General features: G+C 37.4%; 3 protein-coding genes across 3 annotated transcripts; all 3 read left to right on the forward strand.

Annotated features, from left to right (window-relative positions):
* Nucleotides 1-2,016: 2,016 nt before the first annotated feature.
* LOC144446560 (E3 ubiquitin-protein ligase TRIM56-like) lies at nucleotides 2,017-6,411 on the forward strand. The gene is made up of 5 exons (XM_078136352.1): nucleotides 2,017-2,068; nucleotides 2,507-3,698; nucleotides 3,929-4,309; nucleotides 5,236-5,453; nucleotides 5,691-6,411. The coding sequence occupies exons 2-5, from the start codon at nucleotides 2,562-2,564 to the stop codon at nucleotides 5,758-5,760; spliced, it is 1,806 nt and encodes a 601-aa protein (XP_077992478.1). The 5' UTR covers nucleotides 2,017-2,068; nucleotides 2,507-2,561; the 3' UTR covers nucleotides 5,761-6,411.
* A 750-nt stretch (nucleotides 6,412-7,161) lies between these two features.
* Nucleotides 7,162-13,435, forward strand: LOC144446720 (uncharacterized). Its single transcript, XM_078136541.1, has 7 exons — nucleotides 7,162-7,249; nucleotides 8,484-9,632; nucleotides 10,165-10,233; nucleotides 10,680-10,908; nucleotides 11,650-11,987; nucleotides 12,276-12,493; nucleotides 12,881-13,435. Exons 2-7 carry the CDS (start codon nucleotides 8,535-8,537, stop codon nucleotides 12,948-12,950), a joined length of 2,022 nt encoding a protein of 673 aa, XP_077992667.1. The 5' UTR covers nucleotides 7,162-7,249; nucleotides 8,484-8,534; the 3' UTR covers nucleotides 12,951-13,435.
* Nucleotides 13,436-14,307: 872 nt separating this feature from the next.
* Nucleotides 14,308-20,378, forward strand: LOC144446677 (uncharacterized). The gene is made up of 7 exons (XM_078136496.1): nucleotides 14,308-14,438; nucleotides 15,108-16,214; nucleotides 16,723-16,791; nucleotides 17,246-17,465; nucleotides 18,164-18,669; nucleotides 18,858-19,075; nucleotides 19,378-20,378. The coding sequence occupies exons 2-7, from the start codon at nucleotides 15,117-15,119 to the stop codon at nucleotides 19,445-19,447; spliced, it is 2,181 nt and encodes a 726-aa protein (XP_077992622.1). The 5' UTR covers nucleotides 14,308-14,438; nucleotides 15,108-15,116; the 3' UTR covers nucleotides 19,448-20,378.
* Nucleotides 20,379-20,843: the final 465 nt, after the last annotated feature.

Raw genomic sequence — 20,843 nt, forward strand, 5'->3', positions numbered from 1 at the left:
CAATTTTGAAAGACATTATCGACTGGATATTATCGATCAATCACTTTAAAAGTCAAAATGTCATGTGTAACTCTCGTTATGCGTGTATCAATTGAAGCCATCATATTTAAAGTTGTTATTTATTCGCTTTTGTCACATATTTCACATAACTGTATATGCTGTACTTCATCATCCCCGGTATCATTAATTTTAGTATTGCAGGATAACTTTCATAATTCACACATGTGAAAGAATATCATCAAAAATTGCAGTGAAAATTATAGCAATTCAAATTAGGGTATCTATCATTGTGATTACTAGTGTTATTACGTATTTAATATCTGTGGTGTTTAAATTATAAATATGACGCACATATGAACCCTGGTGTTCCCAGACTTATATTTTAATTAACTTCAGAGACATACAAAGAATATTTCATTTATAGGCCACGTTCACTACCGATAAAATGACTCACGTCACAAGTAATTTATGCTCAGATCTAGAATATTTCATCATTTACAATTAATTTCAATCCTGTGTGAAATGTCACGTTATTTCTATCAAATACATGTAACTGATAATAACGTAAAATTTAATATTCTTATTTCTTTCAAATATATACATTATTTCCTTAATTGCGTAACTGTGGGATTTTCTTCACGTTCTTATTTCTTTCAAATGTGTAATTAAATGCGAGAATTAGTAATAAAGAGTTCTAACAGCAGGTTACATGTAACAATATCTGACATAACTTGACACATATTATATTTACATGGTTGCATTTTGACTTTGTATGCGGCTATAATTGAGCTATATCCTTTCAAACATATGTTTATTTTCTTTACATGCATCAATGAATTGAATTAATTATTTAGAGTATGATCAGAAAAACAACCATAGACAATGGAAGGTGTATAACGTATGACGTCATAATCTAATAGTAATGATCTTTATGAATTATCGTGTTCTCACAATTGAACACGTCATGAAAACCCCATAATTGATGATACTTTGACTTTTATTGCTAATGATAAAAAACGATGACGTTAAAATGACATCAGTACGTGGTATTCAGAGTCAAGTGCCGTCGATGTCTTGAGTCTTACGTAAAATGTTATGTACATTGTATATACACTGTGATGCTACCAATGATAGCATAATACTCCCCTGACGGCGAGAGGGCGCTGCAAGTCGGGAATTTGAAGGTGGTAGCTTATTGCCAAAGTTGGATTAGAAGTAAAATTGGGCACAGACAAAAATTAGTTGTCTGTGAATTGATTGAGAAAAACAGTTGTCTTTGCAGAAGAATAAGATGGCCCTGGACAAAAGAATGATTCTGTGTTATCTTTGTGGCTCTACGGTAACTGATAAGATTCCAACAATGAGTGAACCACAGACAGAATAACCATAGACCCTACATGAAATCGTGTAGGGGCTATGGAATAACGGCACGAGCAGAATTTACGGCAGGGACCGACCTGAAGAGAAGAGGCTACGAAAAATATCAAGGGGGGGGGGGGGTCTTTGAAAATGCTGATGGTCTGAAAGGGACCGTGGAATATTTTGGGAGAGCATGGAGGGGGCTGCGAGAAAAAAATCAACCAAAATATTTCTTCCGAGGCCTCCCGCCCAGATTAAAATCCTCCTCTTCCCTAATAGCCTTTAGTTAATAAATAATAATATTATATTATTATATTATATCATTCAATAATCAACACAATCATGTAAGCATATATAAATGCACATCATACGTGTATTGGAAAATTAGGGTGAATAAACACTGCTTCCAGCATGACAAAGAGAAGTGAAAGTAAAACTGCAAAGCTATCGTCGTAAACCACAGCGTCTTTTACAAAACCGTCCAAGACGCACCGCCAACTGCCAGTTCTTTCGTCATCCTGAAGACAACAGCGCCCTCGTAAGGTTAGCGAGTAAGTCATGAAAACAATTAGCTTTTCTACGAACTGTGCTATGATTCTTCAGTGCTTGTGGGTAATATCAGACGGTACATATGTATTGTATTGCCATTTCCTGGTATCCATCTTGTCGATCGAGACCGATACATGTACACGGGGTTCAAAAATATCAGGTATGGTTCACAATATTGAGCTTTTCAATGATCAATTTATCAACACAAAGAGGAAATATTACTTCGATTTCAGGTTTTGCTCCGTTTTGGTAAATCGTGATGAAATATGGGACGTTTTTACGAATAAGGAAATGATAGATGAAATATCACGACAAACATGTGCACAAGATAAGTACGTCATGAGTGTTTGATAAATCCCGATCGAGAAATACAGTGTCTATATGTGTTATAATATGTCACCTTTATTTATGTAAAGAGGTTTTTCATGACGTGATCAAAATGAACATACGCTAGTATTGGGTAAATCTAAACTTTTTTTGATAAAGATTTTAAGTTTACACGAAATGATACTATGCATTCATTTTAATTAAGGCCTACAATGATTACGTGATGTCATCATTCGCCAACGTATTTTTGTATTTATATATTTTTTCGTAGTCAATTTGAAATTTCGTAATTGGTTTGACGAGAAACAAACATCACATAATACAACATGGCGATGTCTAAAGTCCAGCAAGATGACTCTAAAGAGAAACTACTGACTGACATTGATGACAAAGTCCTCTTGTGTTCTATATGTATGGAACGTTTTAAGTCGCCGAAGATTCTGCCATGTTTTCATACATTTTGTGAGTCTTGCCTGACGGAGTGGGTGAAAACAAGCAAGGGAAATCTGATCTGTCCGACCTGTAAGCAGTCCTGGCCTTTGACACCTAAAGGGGTAGCTGGTGTACCAAACAATGGTTTCATGAACGATTTATTGGAGTTGATGCATGAAGCTGGGTCAGAATATAATAAGCCGTCAGCATGTGAAGGGTGTGATAGCACAGCCAACTATTGGTGTAGAGATTGTGGTCAGTTTTTTTGTGAAGAGTGTGTTCGAACTCACCGAGTGGTAAGATCATTGAAAGATCACCAAGTGGTAACTATGGAAGAATACGACAAAAAGAAAGAAACTGAACATTTCAAGTTACTCCAGCCTAGATTCTGCGATGTTCATCCCAGCAGCCAGTTAGAGTTTTACTGTGACACCTGCCAATCACCGGTATGCTTGAAATGCACGGTTGTCAAACACAAGGCTCCAAATCATGACGTCATACAAATGGAAGATGCGCTCAAGAAATATACACCTTCTTTACAGTCACACATTGAAACTTTGGGAAGAGATGTCCAAAACTTAAGGAAGGTGAAAGATAAAACAACCGCATTCACAAAGTCTTTGAGTAGGATGGAAACAACTGCTGAGACGAAAATCAAAGCTGCTGTTCAGAAAATATACCGTACAGCCAAGAAAGAAGAGGAGAGACTCCTCGGTGAGTTGAAACAAACTTGTCGACAGAAGGATAAACAGATACTTGCACAGTTAGAACATATTGACGTCATACTCGGAAATTCTGAGAGTATGCATTCTTACTTGTCTCATGTCCTTCGATATGGCAATGCAGTTGATATTTTGTCGGCAAGGAAAGCATCGAGTGACACCCAGATTCAAACTAAAATTGGTGGATCAGTTCTATCTGACATCGACTCTGTCGACGAGTTGAATTTTGATTTGGTGTTTGAAGAATCTAACTATGCCTTACCAACCCAAATTGGACGTGTGTTCACCAGGGATCGAGCTAAACCAAAAGTGAGTTGATTTTATACTTGTGATACGTAAGCTACTAAGTATTTTTGATCTTGGATGTGCGATTTGACCAGTAGTAGCCATCGATTGTTGAAATAAACACAATGTCAAACTATTTATCAAATATTAGAAATACATTTACCATTTTAAAATGTCATTACTTCCATTAATTTAGATGTGTCGTTAATACCGATATTAAAATGAATAATTTGTTTTTTCGTTTTAAACTACAGCGTTACGCGAAGGTAAACACAAAAGAGACAGAGGAGCTAAGCTTACCTTCAACGTCTCAAGACAGGGCACTTCCTAGTAAGAAAAATAGAGCTATGGGTGAAATCCTAGTCAAAGATGATGAAGCTTGTCCGATATGCTTAGATAAAATAAAGAAACCAAAGACATTGCCTTGTAAACATACTTTCTGCAAAGAGTGTCTTACAATAGCTGAAAAATCACTTGGACCAACATGCCCAAAATGTAAAGCAGCATTTGGCACTATTACTGGTAACATGCCACCTGGTACTATGACTCATCGTGTGGAAAACTACAGCCTTCCAGGTTACTTTGGCTGTGCTACTATCGTCATCGCTTACCATTTCAAGTCGGGAAAACAAGGGGTGCGTTCTTGAGTTTTATCGATACCTTTCGACAGAGATTCATTCGAGTTTCAGTTCAAAGTTTATCTAGCCTCAGTATTTACGGCGCTCTATGGTAGCCCGTTATCTCTCAGACCACGTGCACCTTGTGGTCTGAGGTTATCTCTCGTATACTATTCAAGAACACGAGTTATCATGGTCAGTACCGTAAAACAGGCTAAAATTGATCATGTCGAACACTACATCAGCATTCAGATAAATATATCTTTATGACCATATGATTACATCCTGGTGATAGCAATAGATGACTAATACACATTCTTTTTTTATTTAACAAATTTATTTATTTATTTACAAGGAGCAAGAAATAAGACTGCACAAAGTGGACAAGAGAGTAAAAAAATGCGCCACTACTCAAAACTGAATACATTTTGTAAAATAATGCAAAGGAAAATTAGATAAAACCTCTTTTAATGATGATCATTTTCTTAGATGCATTTCTATCTTATTGTTGGTTTCTGTTTCTGGCCTGTGTCAAAATGTGGAATTGTAATTTGGAATTAGGAGCGGTGCAGGTACTACTTCCCAAGGAGCAGTAAATAATTAAGTATTGAGAAATTGGCTAAACCAAATATCACTTGTTAAAGATTTGCAGTCATCAAATCCTCAAAATCTATTAATGCATCCCTAAAAGGTCCAAAAGATCGAGAAAATGTGCAGAATATGTGAAATTATACATGTTGTTATTTTATTTAATGTTGACCTTTCAGTTCTTATTCGTTAAATTAATTCACTCAATGATATATATTCATCCATCCATTTACAGACGATCATTCACTTGTGCACATGCATAGAACAATGAGTTGGCTTCAATACAACATCACATCATATTGACGAAATTATGCTAATTGTTATGTCACACACTTGTCTGTATGACTGCATTGCAGAGAGAACATCCCAATCCTGGCCAACGTTACACTGGTGCATCTCGTAATGCCTATCTACCTGACAACACTGAAGGACGTGAAATATTACGATTGTTAAAGATTGCTTTTGATCGTCGGCTAACTTTCACAATTGGTACATCAGTTACTACTGGTTTAAAAGATACTGTCGTTTGGAATGATATTCATCACAAAACAAGTGTTGCTGGTGGAGCACAAGGGTAAGCAAGAAAACCAGTGTTTATCGGCACACTTCTTGTATTTTCTATAAAACTTACAACTTGATTTAAAACATAAAACTTGGCCATTGATTATAACTATACAAATAGTATTCAAAATGTCCATGTCATGTGCATAACGGGATATCTTCATCTTTAGAACTTTATAGAATGTGTCCAATTTTCAGGACAATCCTTATCAGATATTATCATAAACCTAATATGTAATTTCGATTTTAGGTATGGATATCCTGATTCCGATTATTTGAGAAGAGTGAAAGAAGAATTGGTAGCAAAGGGAGTCAAATAAGCTGAATCCTGTATTATATGTCGTCTATCATATGTAATATGTTAAGATAGAATGATCATGGCTGATATGGGATTGATTATTGAAAGTCCAGCGACAGAAATACAACAATTACTAAATGCTACTACATCTCAAATATCATATTATAGAAACAGTTTCGATCATATTTTTCTCGAAATTTTATATCGGAAAATATTAATGTCATTAAATGACATGGGGTTGGTTTTCAATACCCAATATCATAACAGGATATATATCTCTTACATTTACTTTCATTATGAACTTGAATTTGAAAATCTCTAGATATAAAAGATTAATTGCAGAGCATAGGTACGTGTAGATTGTTGTTTTCCTTGTCTACATAAAGTATAATAACGTTGTGACTCAATTGTTTCCTCTAACTGTATCTCAAATTGCGCCTTCAAAGGGACGAGTGTCAAGACGTCTGGCAGGGAGACTAGTGCTTAGTATACTAGGCCAATACAGTAAGATTTAAATTGTACTTATGAAAGTTTTAAATGCTTTGTTACGTATAAATATTTGTCATAGATACACTAAATAAAGTTGGTAATCAGTGAAATAATAGGCAATTATTACAATTATAGTAGAGATGTATTTTTCCCTTCAATGCTAATGTATCTTTTTTTTCAACAAATGGAATTAAAAATGGTTATGGGTAAAAGCAAAGCAGAATCCTAACGTTTATTTTCCCCAACTACATGTTTACTTTAGGAACAGGCACGTGACAACGTACGTTTAACTGTACGTTGAATCTCAATGTATTGAAATGTAAAGTTGTGCTGAGATTGCGGTTGTGTGTGTATGAATTGGAGAAATTGCCTCGCTAGCATTTAAGAATTACTGAACAGATACTCCATAACTGTACAGCAATATGTCCATCTTCGATGTAAGTTTCTTAATATTATAAGTGAAGTCTATTGGTTCATAGAAAGAAAATTCGGGGCATTGAACTCGGTGCATGTCATAATAGCATATAATGTATTTGTTTGTTTTATTATAAAGTAACACTAAAGTAATAATAATAATCGTGACTTATCCATATACAAAACTTTTTCTGTAAAAATAACTTTTTTTCCTGCAAAATATACTTCTTGATATAATGTTATATACTTCTTAATAAACAGTTGCAATTTATCTGGGTTTCATCAGACACTCCACTGTCTATAGTTTGATATATCTCGTAGTGACGAGGTCAAAACGTAGTTAATCGAAATGAATTAATACATGTACAGAATGTTAAGATTAATGATAAAAGAACATCATACATATTGTTTTGGCAGTGTTTACTCAACTTACGAATTCTACGAACTCGTCTCAATTCAGAGAATTAGCTTTGTGCAGAGTGATTGTGATGTACTGCGCATGTGTCGATGATAGACCGTAGATAGATCAACCCGACAAGGTTCCATAGTCTACACGTCATGTCGCTTTGAACGTCGTACAAGGCAGACCCAACACCGTATACATGCGAGTAAGTGGATAACTGTCTCATTCCTAACCTTGAACTATTCCAGACAATGTTTTAAGCGGACCTGCATGCTTAAAATGTCTGACATAAATATGGCGTTGCATGACCTATTTCTTTGGCCCACATGAAAGTGTTGTTTGACCTCAGTACTACCCACTTGTATTTTTATACATACTGGTGTCGATTGTTAGTCGTCCTTAAAAAGCCTTTATATACAACCCACAGGCTGAGTTTACAATCTCGTTCAGGGAGCGTTCAGTTTTTACAGCCGTGGGGGCGGCAAACCAGAGGGGTCACCTCAGTTTAGGGGTCAAAGAAAGAAAAGCGTGAAAACTGAATGGTCTAAACAAACTCAACTTAAAGGTCTCCAACACTTCTGGCTAGTTTTCGTCCTGTTAACAGAGCATCATCAGGTCCGCGAATATATACAATAGAATTAAGATTAGGACAAGGGCCATATAATATGTACTGGAGATAACTTTGCTAAAGGGAATTGAGGTGTTGAATACCATATTCAAGTATTCTTATCCAATAAATGCAATGTTAAATATTCAAAAAGTGCATGAGCGAGAAAGTAGTATTACATATGCATACATTGTGTATAGTTTGATATTTGAAGCCTCTAAATGGCTTTCTACATGTCTTTATTTTTCCGGTTTTACCGTGAGAGGGGACACCCCCACCACATGCTCCCCACCAGCAGCCATCATGGATATGATGTACGCCATCCCTCCCCTCATACCAACAAAATCACGGGTGTATTAGTAACTAATACATCAATGCTCAACTCCCAAAGATTGAAGGGGTACGCCCTACTGACTCAGTATCTCCAAGTATATGTTAGAGTTAAATGTATATTTTAGGATTTCTCCTGCTGAAAGTGCTTTTCAAATTTGTACAGCAACCACGTCCGTATGTGAGAGTCGAAATTGTAAACACGCATAGAAGTTAAAGTGGCTGCAACTTATACATATCACAACAAATAACACAGGTGTTAAATGATTGGTAAGTTTAAATTAAGGAAGCTTTTTTGCTAAAATGTGCTCGAATTGCATAAAGACTTGCATTTACATCTACAACAAGCAAGTTATAGATTTGTCTGTGCAGCTACGAATGTTTCACACAATGTCATGTACATGTTTTACAGTATTTCTTTGAAAAAGTTGCATTATCAAATACATGTAAGCTTAACAAGGGCCGTTACATAATTGTAACCTTTCTTTCTCTTTATTTTCAGGCTAGTACTAGTAGCAGGATATAAACCGGTTTAAACCACATACCAATCACAATGGCTGAGGGTGGTGTGCCATCAAGCAAAATACTTGATGAAATAGACGATCGAATTCTCCTTTGTCCGATATGCATGGATCGGTTCAAATCGCCCAAGATTTTGCAATGCTTTCATACGTTTTGCGAGCATTGCTTGACCGACTGGGTTAAGACCAACAAAGGGAATCTCATCTGTCCCACTTGTAAGCAGACGTGGCCTTTGCCGTCTGGAGGAGCTACTAAAGTTGGCAACAACTGTTTCATGAATGATCTCCTTGAAATAATCACAAAGTTTAGTGAATCTACCAAGTCCAAGTGCGAAATTTGTGAAAAGGGTGCCAATTATTGGTGTAAAGATTGCGGCCAATATTTCTGTGACGACTGTATCAGAGCTCATAAAGTGGTCAAAGCCCTACAAGAACATCAGTTCATGACTGTGGAAGAATACAACACCAAGATGAGATCCAAGCACTTCCGGTTACTCCAGCCTCGATTCTGCGACATTCATCCAACAACACCTGTAGAATTCTACTGTGATGTCTGCCAAGTACCTGCATGTCTGAAATGCAACGTGACTGAGCACACGGCACCAGACCACAAGATGATAACTCTGGAGAAGGCATTTGAGAAGTATTCACCAACGCTGAATCAATACAGGGAGACATTAGAAAAGGAAATAACAGCATTCAAACAGGCAAAAGAAAAAGCAGAAAATGTGGGGAGAAATCTGGACGGAAATAAAGAAGACACTTTAAGAGAGATAAAGAAGGCCGGAGACAAAATACAAGGTGAGGCAAGGAAAGAAGGTTACAGGCTTATGGATGAGGCAAAGAGAATCTTTGAACCGAAACGGAAGAGAATAAATTCTGAAATCGATCATCTGTCATTGAGTTTAGCCAGTGTAGAAAGTGTACACTCCTACTTAACCAACCTGTTGATGTATGGGGGACCTGTAGACATCATGGCAGCCAAGAAAGAACTGGATCGTCAGGTAGAAGAAAAGGCAAAGAAGAAAAGAAAAGACCCTAAGCTGAACAGCGATGTCATCTTTCAAGAAAATGTTCAACATATACCAGTCCATGTGGGTAGAGTGCTCTCTGAAAAATCTGTGATGAAGGTAAGAGAGTAGGATTGGATACATTCATATAAGTTATTTTATATATTTCATTTCCTCTCGATTGAATACCCAACGTTTTAGATATTGCAAACTAAGAGCTGGCTTGTCTGTCTGTCTGTCTGTCTGTCTGTCTGTCTTTCTGTCTGTCTGTCTGTCTGTCTGTCAGTCAGTCAGTCAGTCAGTCAGTCAGTCAGCATGCAAGTACGTAGGTAAGTAGGTAGGTAGGTAGGTAGGTAGGTAGATAGATAGATAGGTGTGTGTGTGTGTGTGTGTGTGTGTGTGTGTGTGCGTGTTTTGTAGGTGATAGTATAGGTAGGTATTTTGATTTATCCTGATAGTTTATGGCTTGTATACAGCCTGAATAGAGTACACAACAGTATTGATAGCCTACTTGAAGTGAACTTTGTACTTTGTGTGATTTGCATGTCTTGTCTGCATTGTCAGAACGATGCTACACTTTTCTGGATTGCACATTGTAGTTGGTATGTATCTAGAATAAATCTACACGATTTCATATTTATTCATTCTACAGGATGACCAGGTCAAGACTAGAAAACTCTTGCGAGAAAATCGGGAGTTTCGGAATGACTCAGCTACAGAGGTATGTTTGACCATTACTCACCGTTCGCAAGTGTTGGACCAACTCTGAGTGATTTGCAAACATGTCCTGTTTTGACCTATTCACAATTGCATTCTTCAACTGACAATATTTGCTTATGTAGTGACCTCTTTTAGGTCATATATCTCAAACCCAAATAATCAATTTGACGACAAATATTTGAACATTTATTTTTTATAAGTAATTTTTAAAAAGATAGGAAATTTGATAGGTTGCCAGTGGAAGGGACAGGCAAAGTCAGAAACTTCCCATGGCGACACGCTGACATATATAGAAACCGAGGTTACACGAGATGGGACCTATAGTCTATATAGAGATAGGAGGGATGTGAATTAACATGCACAGCCTTTCCTTTGCTGACTATACTTATTATCATGTAATTTGTGTTTAGGGCTGTCTAACTGTGTTTCCAAAATTAATCTTTACAGAATATTTTTGACCAAGTGGCGGCCACTATTGATTTGCCATCACTAGATATATCTGAGGATGAAGCCAGGACAAAAATTGATGACGCTGCTCGAAAGGCTGGCATAATATATTGCTATAAACGTGATGGTAAAAGTGTCCTCTTGCAAGGAAATCTTCAGCAAATAAACTATGTTAATAGGCAGGTTTTGGGACTAGAGCGACCAACAGCTACGGTGACCACTGCTCAAGGTAAATAGCTATTGGGGTCCTCGTTTCCTTAATGATCCATGGTTTGTAGATGCTTGACCTTTCCGTTCTACATGAACAGTAATTATTTACAGTTGTATCATAATCAATTACACAGTGTTGAGGGTGGGAATTCAAAGTGGTATTTTCGTACTTTTAAATTTTCATAAATTGTAAAAAAGTTGCGATAAAGTCCGTAAAATCGTAGGTCAATGATTTGCTTTCTGAGTAATCAACCAAGTGTTTATTTTCATCGTAATTGAGTGGCGACAATCAAAATTGTATGTTGTCACTTGCGTGTTTGAACTCTACTCCGTGCCATGAAAACCGCAAAACGTAACGTTTTATGTAAGTTCATAACTGGTTATTTTAACACAAAGTGGATTTTTGGTTCAATAGAATACAGGATGGAGATGAATTCCATTGTCGAATTTGAAAATGTACAGACCTTATGCATTATCCAAAGTAGTGGTTAAAACATCCGTATTCGTGTTGATACGAGAGATAACGGAGTAACACCAGAGCGCCGTAAACAGATGAAAATTGATGAAAATACTAATTTTTAAGTAATTACTTCTACAACTGTATGAACTGGATGTATTTGTCGTTACACACTAATCAATGCTAGCTTGATACAGTTTAACAACATACATTTACATACAACTGATACAACATATCATTGAACAAACTGGACTTGATAAATGGTGATAAATAGAGAGATATCATTTGATTCGTCTTTACTAGGGACACCAGTAGGAAAAGTCCTCCGAGATGGCACTGATAAATTAAGTGGTCGTCATGGTGATACCAGTGATGAAGATAAGATGTGTGCTATATGCCTATCTGATAGGAAGAAATCAACAACTTTGCCATGTAAACATAAATTCTGCAAATTGTGCATCACCCAATCTGAGAAAGTATCAGGACCAACTTGCCCAATATGTAAAGTGGCTTATGGGATCATCACCGGTGATATGCCTCCAGGGACAATGACTGATTGTGTAGAGAAGTCAAATCTACCTGGTTATCCTGGTTGTGGTACAATTGTTATTACATATACCATCCCGTCTGGAATACAAGGAGTAAGTTGACTTTTATTAGTACAGTGCAGCTGGGATGTGTTAATGGTAACTACATATTTAATAAAATTACAAATGTGAGCTCAAAATTATCAAGTTGAAGTTTTTATTTTATTTGCCTTCGATGCTAGTGTTAAATGAGGCACTGTATCTCATGGCATTAAAGGTATGTCAGAACATGGCAACATGGTACACACCATAAGTTGGTGAGCATAGCTTCCCTACAAAGTACTGGAAATTAATTGCGAGGTCGTGGGATTGTGTAATATATTTATGTACATTTTATTTCAGAAAGAACATCCCAACCCCGGAAAGAGATTCACTGGTACATCACGTACTGTGTTTTTACCAGACAATGCTGATGGACGTCAAGTGTTGAGACTCTTGAAGATTGCTTTCGATAGAAAACTGACTTTTACTATTGGTACATCAGTTACAACTGGACTGACAAATACTATTGTCTGGAATGATATACATCACAAGACAAGCCGATTTGGTGGACCACAGGCGTAGGTCATCCTTAGTTATTAACTTAAAGTTAACTTTAAACATATGTTGACGTTGTTAAAGTTATTATTATTATTATTATTATTATTATTATTATTATTATTATTATTATTATTATTGTTGCTGTTGTTTTTATTAGTATTGTTGTTGTTTTTGTTGTTGTTGTTGTTGTTGTTGTTGTGGTGGTGGTGGTGGTGGTGGTGGTGGTGGTGGTGGTGGTGGTGTTGTTGTCGTTATTATTATCATTATCTCATCGCCGTTATCATCATCATCGTCGTCACAGTCATCATCATCATTACCACCACCACCATCATCATCATCATCATCATTATCATCATTATCATCATCACGTGTAATTATAACGTTTTTGTATTTGTATTCGTTTTCAGATATGGATATCCTGATCCAAACTACTTATACAGAGTAACAGAGGAATTGGCGGCAAAGGGAGTCAAATGAGCGAATACTATATTAATACGAAATTTGCAACACCGTGACGTTGACGCTTATTTCGTTAATTATCAACCAGAGTTGGTAGTATTAGTAGTAGCAAGTAGATGGAACCACAAGTAGTAGTATGTATCTGTATTAGTAGTAGCAAGTAGGTGGAACCACAGGTAGTAGTATGTATCTGTATTAGGTGTAGCCAGTAGGTGGAACCACAGATAGTAGTATGTATCTGTATTAGGTGTAGCCTGTAGGTGGAACCTTTTATTTATCCATCGAGAAATTAACAATCTGACTTATTACCATGGCGTCTCTTTTGAATGATGCATTATTATTCCTTATAACTTTGATTGTCTTTGTGTCATATAGCATACTACAAGCAGTACTACCACATGATGTACATGTGTCCAACTGTTTTCATATGATCACCACAAATAATACACACGTGATGGGACATATGCTAGCAGGTTGTTCTTGTATGAAATAATGTACACTATACCCCAGCTTGCATCAATAGACTTATTAGTAAGATGGATAACCCGTGATGCGGCTTCAGTGCCAATTATTTGCAATTGCTAGTTCGTATGTATGTATACATACATACATACATACATACATACATACATACATACATACATACATACATACAAGTTTCCTGTTCTAGCCTCACCACTGATAAAAACCTGGCGTGTTTCTGAAGTCCACGGGCAAGACTTCAACCACGCTTCAACCACGGAACCTAGTAGGACAGAGGTTGTCATGTGAAGGATCTAATCGCATCAGATGATGCAAAGGATTGCATGCTTCCCAGGGAGTTGAAATGGTATAGTCATAGTGCAGTTATACTTACATATCTGTATCAGGGTAATAATTGTAAACTACTTTGAGTGTGGGAAACTGTTATATAAAATGCCTTACATTATTGTCATTATCTCAAAACAACAATGAAGTGACGTCACGTTTTACCTATCAAAATCTAGTAGAAGATCTTACTAGTATTGCTCAAAACACTGTGCCACAGTTGATGGTTTCTAGACGTTTTCAAAGAAAAATGAACGATTCATCAGGGGGAGCAGAATTTCCTGAAGATATGACAGTTGCAGGAAATGAACATCACTAAATCATAAACAGAGTTTGTCTCCTTCAAAACGGAAAAATAGTGATGATTGTTGTATTGCTAGAATCATAAATTGAAAGTAAGAAATAAATGAAAGCGAAAGCGAAAACATGAAATTATACGAGAAATAGAAAGTTTAAAAACATACAGGGATGCAGCGATCCTGTTTCACCAAAAGGATAACCCCCGCAATGCCGTAATTAACTGACGATTTCCACGAACTCGCCTTCTTTCAAAGAATAACTTGTGTACAAAATGCCAAATATAACTTCTGCGCATGTGTCACAATAGTATACGCCCGACTACTTTACCAAGGGTTCACTTCCTTGTGAACAGTGTACCTGACGCCGAGATCTCGTCAAAGTTAAACAGTAAATATACAGGTGAGTAACGTGGATTAAATATGGAAATTGTCCGGACGCTTTCTACCAAGTTTGACACAGGAAGTGTAGTTTGTCTTATAGCAAAGTACACACAGCGTTAGAACTGAGTTTCTCGTGACCTATTTATTGGGACTGTGAAAATAGAGCATCTCAACTTTAACACCTTGCTTGCAGACTATAATGTAAAGTGCAATATCCACTTGTCGGCCATATTGTGAGTTTTGTACAAATGTAATTGTGAATGTAGCTTCGCAACGGCGTCGATTATAAAAAAAAAAACTTCCAGCAACATTCATATACTACTCAGTATGCAGGCTGTATGTGTAAAATTGAGTGTCGCTTCCATGGCTATAAAATTATGCGTACTGTAACTAGTTAAGTTTACGAACAGTAGTTCAGTCACTTCGGTTTACAATGCATGAACCCTGAATGACCTCTGCCTTGAATGCAGTAATTTTAAAATCTACGAATTGTTAATATACTTTGATATAATGTGCAAACTTCTCTCTCTCTCTCTCTCTCTCTCTCTCTCTCTCTCTCTCTCTCTCTCTCTCTCTCTCTCTCTCTCTCTCTCTCTCTCTCTCTCTCTCTCTCTCTCTCTCTCTCTCTCTCTCTCTCTCTCTCTCTCTCTCTCTCTCTCTCTCTCTCTCTCTCTCTCTCGCCCCCCAGGTAATCACGATGGCCGAGGGTGGTGCACCATCAAACAAGTTAATCAATGATATTGATGAACAGATTCTGCTATGTCCGATATGCATAGATCGTTTCAAATCACCCAAGATTTTACCATGCTTTCATACGTTTTGCGAGCATTGCTTGACCGACTGGGTTAAGACCAACAAAGGGAATCTCGTATGTCCCACTTGTAAGCAGACGTGGCCTTTGCCGTCTGGAGGAGCTACTAAAGTCGGCAACAACTGTTTCATGAACGATCTCCTTGAAATAATCACAAAATTTAATGAATCTACCAAGTCCAAGTGCGAAATTTGTGAAAAGGATGCCAATTATTGGTGTAAAGATTGCGGCCAATATTTCTGTGACGACTGTATCAGAGCTCATAAAGTGGTCAAAGCCCTACAAGAACATCAGTTCATGACTGTGGAAGAATACAACACCAAGATGAGATCCAAGCATTTCCGGTTACTCCAGCCTCGATTCTGCGACATTCATCCAACAACACCTGTAGAATTCTACTGTGATGTCTGCCAAGTACCTGCATGTCTGAAATGCAACGTGACTGAGCACACGGCACCAGACCACAAAATGATAACTCTGGAGAAGGCATTTGAGAAGTATTCACCAACGCTGAATCAATATCAGAAGAAACTAGAACAAGAAATCGGTGCATATAAAGACGCGAAAGAAAGGGCAGAAAACGTCGGCAAGAATCTGGACGGAAATAAAGTGGAAACTGAGAAGCAGGTTAAAGATGCTGTCGAGAAAATGGAAAAAGAGGCACGAGCAGAGACGGACAGACTTCTGGGGGAAGTGGACAAACTCTACAAACCCAAACGAGATGCCATAAATTCTGAAATCGATCATCTGTCATTGAGTTTAGCCAGTGTAGAAAGTGTACACTCCTACTTAACCAACCTGTTGATGTATGGGGGACCTGTAGACATCATGGCAGCCAAGAAAGAACTGGATCGTCAGGTAGAAGAAAAGGCAAAGAAGAAAAGAAAAGACCCTAAGCTGACCAGCGATGTCATTTTTCAAGAAAATGTTGACTATATACCAGTCCACTTAGGAACGATAATGTCGGAAAAGTCTCCGATCAAGGTAAGTTCGAAGTTGTTTGTAGCAGCATGTACCCTATCTATCTATCTGTCTTATCTCTCTACCTATATATATATATATATATATATATATATATATATATATATATATATATATATATATATATATATATATATATATATATATCCAGCTACCTCTACCTACCTGCATTTTGTACCTATCCATCCATCCATCCACCCACCCATCCACTCAGGGTTGACAAGGGCAGCGTGTTTTATTATGTCTACTTCTCTATCATGGTCCGCGTGTTGACCAACTCGAACTGTCTCGGGTTCAGTCTTCTAGATATTCATGGCAACTGCTAAGTGTATATAAATTTCCGAAACTAACTTAATAACACCGTGACGTTACCGACATGCTCTAACTTTGACGAACAAATACATACATTCTCAAAGTCAGTCACGGTTTAAAATTGCGGAAATTGTCAGAGTCATTCTTCTTTCAATGTGCTTGAAAAGTAATTGACAATTTGTTTGTCTTTTTTTTAAAGGATGTCCGAAAGAGTGTTGGAAAACTCTTTCGGGAAAATCAGGGGGCTGGGAGTGCTGCAGCTAAGGAGGTATGTCTAGTCCCTGGGCTTTGACACTTGTATAGGATCAACAGGTTATCGGTTGACCCTATAAACTATCCATAAGTGCATACTAGTAGTTTAGTAGTTAGCAACTCTTCAAATGTACAAACTGGAAGTACATCAGCTATAGAAGCATGTTTTAACAGTTGAGAATCCACAGGTTGTGATTAGACATTTTTCCCTCACTGTTTCCCCCATATCGGCTTTTCGTTTTTATAGTGCGATCGTCTCTTCTGAGTGCTTACACGTTTACAGATGAACAGTAAATGTAGATTTCGTGTTTGTTTTTCTTGAAAATGTGAAAGGCAAACATATTCTCCAAAAAGCAAGCTATATATCAAATCAATATGAGCTACTGACGTGACCCCTGTCACCTAGACAGCCTGTGTAAATAATGAAATGACACTTAAGTTTACTGAAGAACATTAATTTTATATCTCAGAGTATTTACGACCAAGTTGCAGCAACTATTGATGTATCAAGACTGGCGATGTCAGAGGACGAAGCCAGAACAAAAATAGACGCTGCTGCTCAAAAAGCTGGAATACTTCATTACAACAAAGGTGACGGTAAAACAGTCATCCTACAAGGACGTCTGGAACATATCAATCTCGTCAACAGACAAGTTTTAGGATTAAAGACAAGCGAATATGGTGTGCAAGGTATACATTTTCACAAATAATTTGAAATTGTGACTGGTTAATCTGAATCCACGCCCACACTCCCATAATATATTATAAGACAATTATCCAATAATACACCATAGATGTTGACTACACTAAGAACGAGTGGGACTGGTACCAAAATAACAGCGTGACCAATTTACCATTTTCACATAAAGTACATATGTGTCTCGAGACATCTACGTAAAATTCAATTCACAATTTTCACCTTGTTATCTTGATACAGGCCACCTATTCATGAGAAGGGATAAGTAAATGATCGGAAAATGAGGGGCCAGAACTTGACCAAATATATTTTTTGACAGGAACTTTGAACAACTTTGATTCAATTCATGCCTTATTATCTTACAGAATAAAGGCTGGCTTTTTACGAGATCAGCAGACTGTACCATACGTCGTGTTGTTCAGCCCACAATCGCTTGTGAGCTAATATTCTATTGAAGGATGGTCATAGTACTAAATAACGGTGTTATTTGGGGGGATACCGTCACCGGTGCGTGCACATACAAAATCTCGATATGTTCATACACCGGTACGCGGTGATGGTATTTTCTTAAAGTATTCGTAAATGCCCATTGTTTTCTTTTATGACCATCGATCCTTGAATGGAATATTAGTTTACAAGTGACTCTGGTGTTGATATTATCTTGAAATTTAATTTTGTTTTATTGCTGCAGACAAGGGCTTGCTTCACAGAGTATCTCCGAGATCATCTCCAAGATCTTCGGTTGTGAAGCTGAATGTGAGACATGAAACTTCCCCGTCTCCCGGAAAGTCGTCCGTCGACGAAGGAGAAATTGGTGGAGCACGTGCATTTCAGGGTCCCATCTCGATGACAGCAACCCCAACCGTCAGGCGTACATCGACATCAAGAGTCGTCGCCACATCTGTCTCTATTGGCGACCTGAGTGCTAGTAGTGGTACTAGATGCAAGATATGCCTCGAGGAAATAAAACACGCCAGAGAGCTTCCCTGCAAACACAAATTCTGTAAGAAATGCATGGATAAATGTGAGAAGCAGTCGGGAAAGCGTTGTCCTGTCTGTATTGAAGCTTTTGGTACGCTGACTGGTAACATGCCTAATGGAACCATGAAAGATAGTGTAGAGGCGTCCAGTCTACCTGGGTATCCATCTTGTGGTACCATCATTATATCCTACAATTTTCCTTCAGGAAAACAGGGAGTGAGTATAAATTGATTTCCTAGCTGCATTACAATAACATTATGTATGTATGTATGTATGTATGTATGTATGGAGGGAGGGAGGGAGGGAGGGAGGGAGGGATGGGTGTATTTCAATGCAGATGAATTAAAGTAATGTTTGCCATCTTTTGCTAGTAAATGCAACTATTGTCTCTTCACTCCCTCCAGAAAGAACATCCTAATCCCGGAAAGCCGTATACTGGCACACAACGTACAGCATTTTTGCCAGATAATGCTGAAGGCCGTGAAGTACTGCGTCTGTTGAAGATTGCTTTTCAACGTCGACTAACTTTTACTATCGATACATCCAGAATGACCGGCACAACTGATACAGTTGTTTGGAATGATATTCGTCATAAGACGAATAAACACAGTGGAGCTCAAGAGTGAGTATGCATATAATTATGTGGTCAGTTCAACGTTCCACGTATCGTTGTATTGTAGGATCGATGGATCTAACCCCTGACCTTTATGCATCTCCTATAGAGCTCTGTTTTCTAGCCAGTCTCCTAAAACATATTTTTTAAACCAAGATTGTTTCGTGAATGCCTTCTTTTAGCAATTTGAAGTCTTACATGTGCATAGATATTTAATGTAATATTGTTTTTCATTTTGGTTATAATTGTATATCGAAATACAATTTTGTTGACTTTTCGTTATATTTTATGATCCTCTCCTTTATTTTCAGGTACGGCTACCCCGATCCTGGATATCTAGACAGGGTGAAAGATGAGTTGGCTGTGAAAGGAGTGAAATAGACCCAAAGAATGTGCCACAATGGTTACTAGTATGACTACAGATAATCGGAGGCTTGGAATACAATAGAAGACATATTTAACCTGGAATGGGATGTCGTCTGACTCACAAACAGTCTTACTGACATTGCTACATTTCATCGTCTGGCACGAAAAAAAACTTGTCAACATTGCTACATTTTCTTTGAATAAGCTACCTGTATGTGATCCGCACCCTCAAAAGGATTAAAATGTAACATTTTGCACTTACATCTTTGTTGAGCCAGATGACAAAATGTAGCAATCTCAGTAAGATTTTTGCACAAAAAGTGCAAGCACGACGACATTGATTTGTGTTTCATAATATATAATAACTAGTTTCCGTTATTAACACTATGCATATATTTTCTTCATTATCTATTTTACTAATTTTTTTTTAGATTTACTGATATGTAAGAAATTGTTTTAGTTCTTGCGCTGTCAATGAAATGGGTGTTTCAACTGGTATTTGAAAGGTTGTGAAAATTAATGTTTAACTTTAATAAGAAAGTCTAAGAGGAAAGGTAAATATGTCACATCATGGTGAGAATTGGCAGGCAACAATATAGTCTTGCTGCTAGACGTTCGGGCTTTCTTTCGATGCTATAACTATAAGCGAACGAAGTTCGCATGTGAGGGTTTGCCCGACCATCCTCGATAGCGTTGTTCGGCTGTGTGTCGTATTTTATCGGAAGAACATCCGAGGGCTAGCTGATAGACTAGCAACAATAGAGAAAATAAATAATCGCATGAAAAACTCATAAAAACAAAAGAGCCAAAAATTGAAATGATTATTTTAGCAAATGCATGAGTTTATAGGAAATAGTAATCTATTTGTCTCGTTTGATATCTGAATGATCCAGCTCTCATACACACATTTTACTTACCTCATAAAACACATAAGCTTAGGGAGCTTTCAGTAACTACAAGGGGAGGGGAGGGACAATTCTGGGAGTGGGGCGAGGGGGGGGCTCATTTTTACAAATCAGTCCTCGGGAGGGCCATTTATTAGAAAATGGGATAAGGGGGGAGGGTCATGTTTTATTTTGACTCACTATATTGTCTAATTTTGTATTTTAGGGGGAATTTGGCATCCCACTGCTGCCACATCGGTTAGGGTTATAAAAAATATTTCAGAAAGTGTTTTTATGAATATCACAAAATATAATCCGCGTCTGATAACAGACAAGGCACAGGCCAAGTAAAGATCTGTATGAGGCAAACTGTGGTTTATAAACCCCCTGTCATTTCTCCGTACAACCCACCAATTTTCCAGTGACAATACTGTGCAATGCCATAGAGTAGAACAACAAGATGTGTATAGATGACTTGATAGATGTTGCCAATTACACAATCTGCTATCTTGAAATTGAATACTGAA

Source organism: Glandiceps talaboti, chromosome 15 (assembly GCF_964340395.1).
Source record: "Glandiceps talaboti chromosome 15, keGlaTala1.1, whole genome shotgun sequence".
NCBI lineage: Eukaryota > Metazoa > Hemichordata > Enteropneusta > Spengelidae > Glandiceps > Glandiceps talaboti.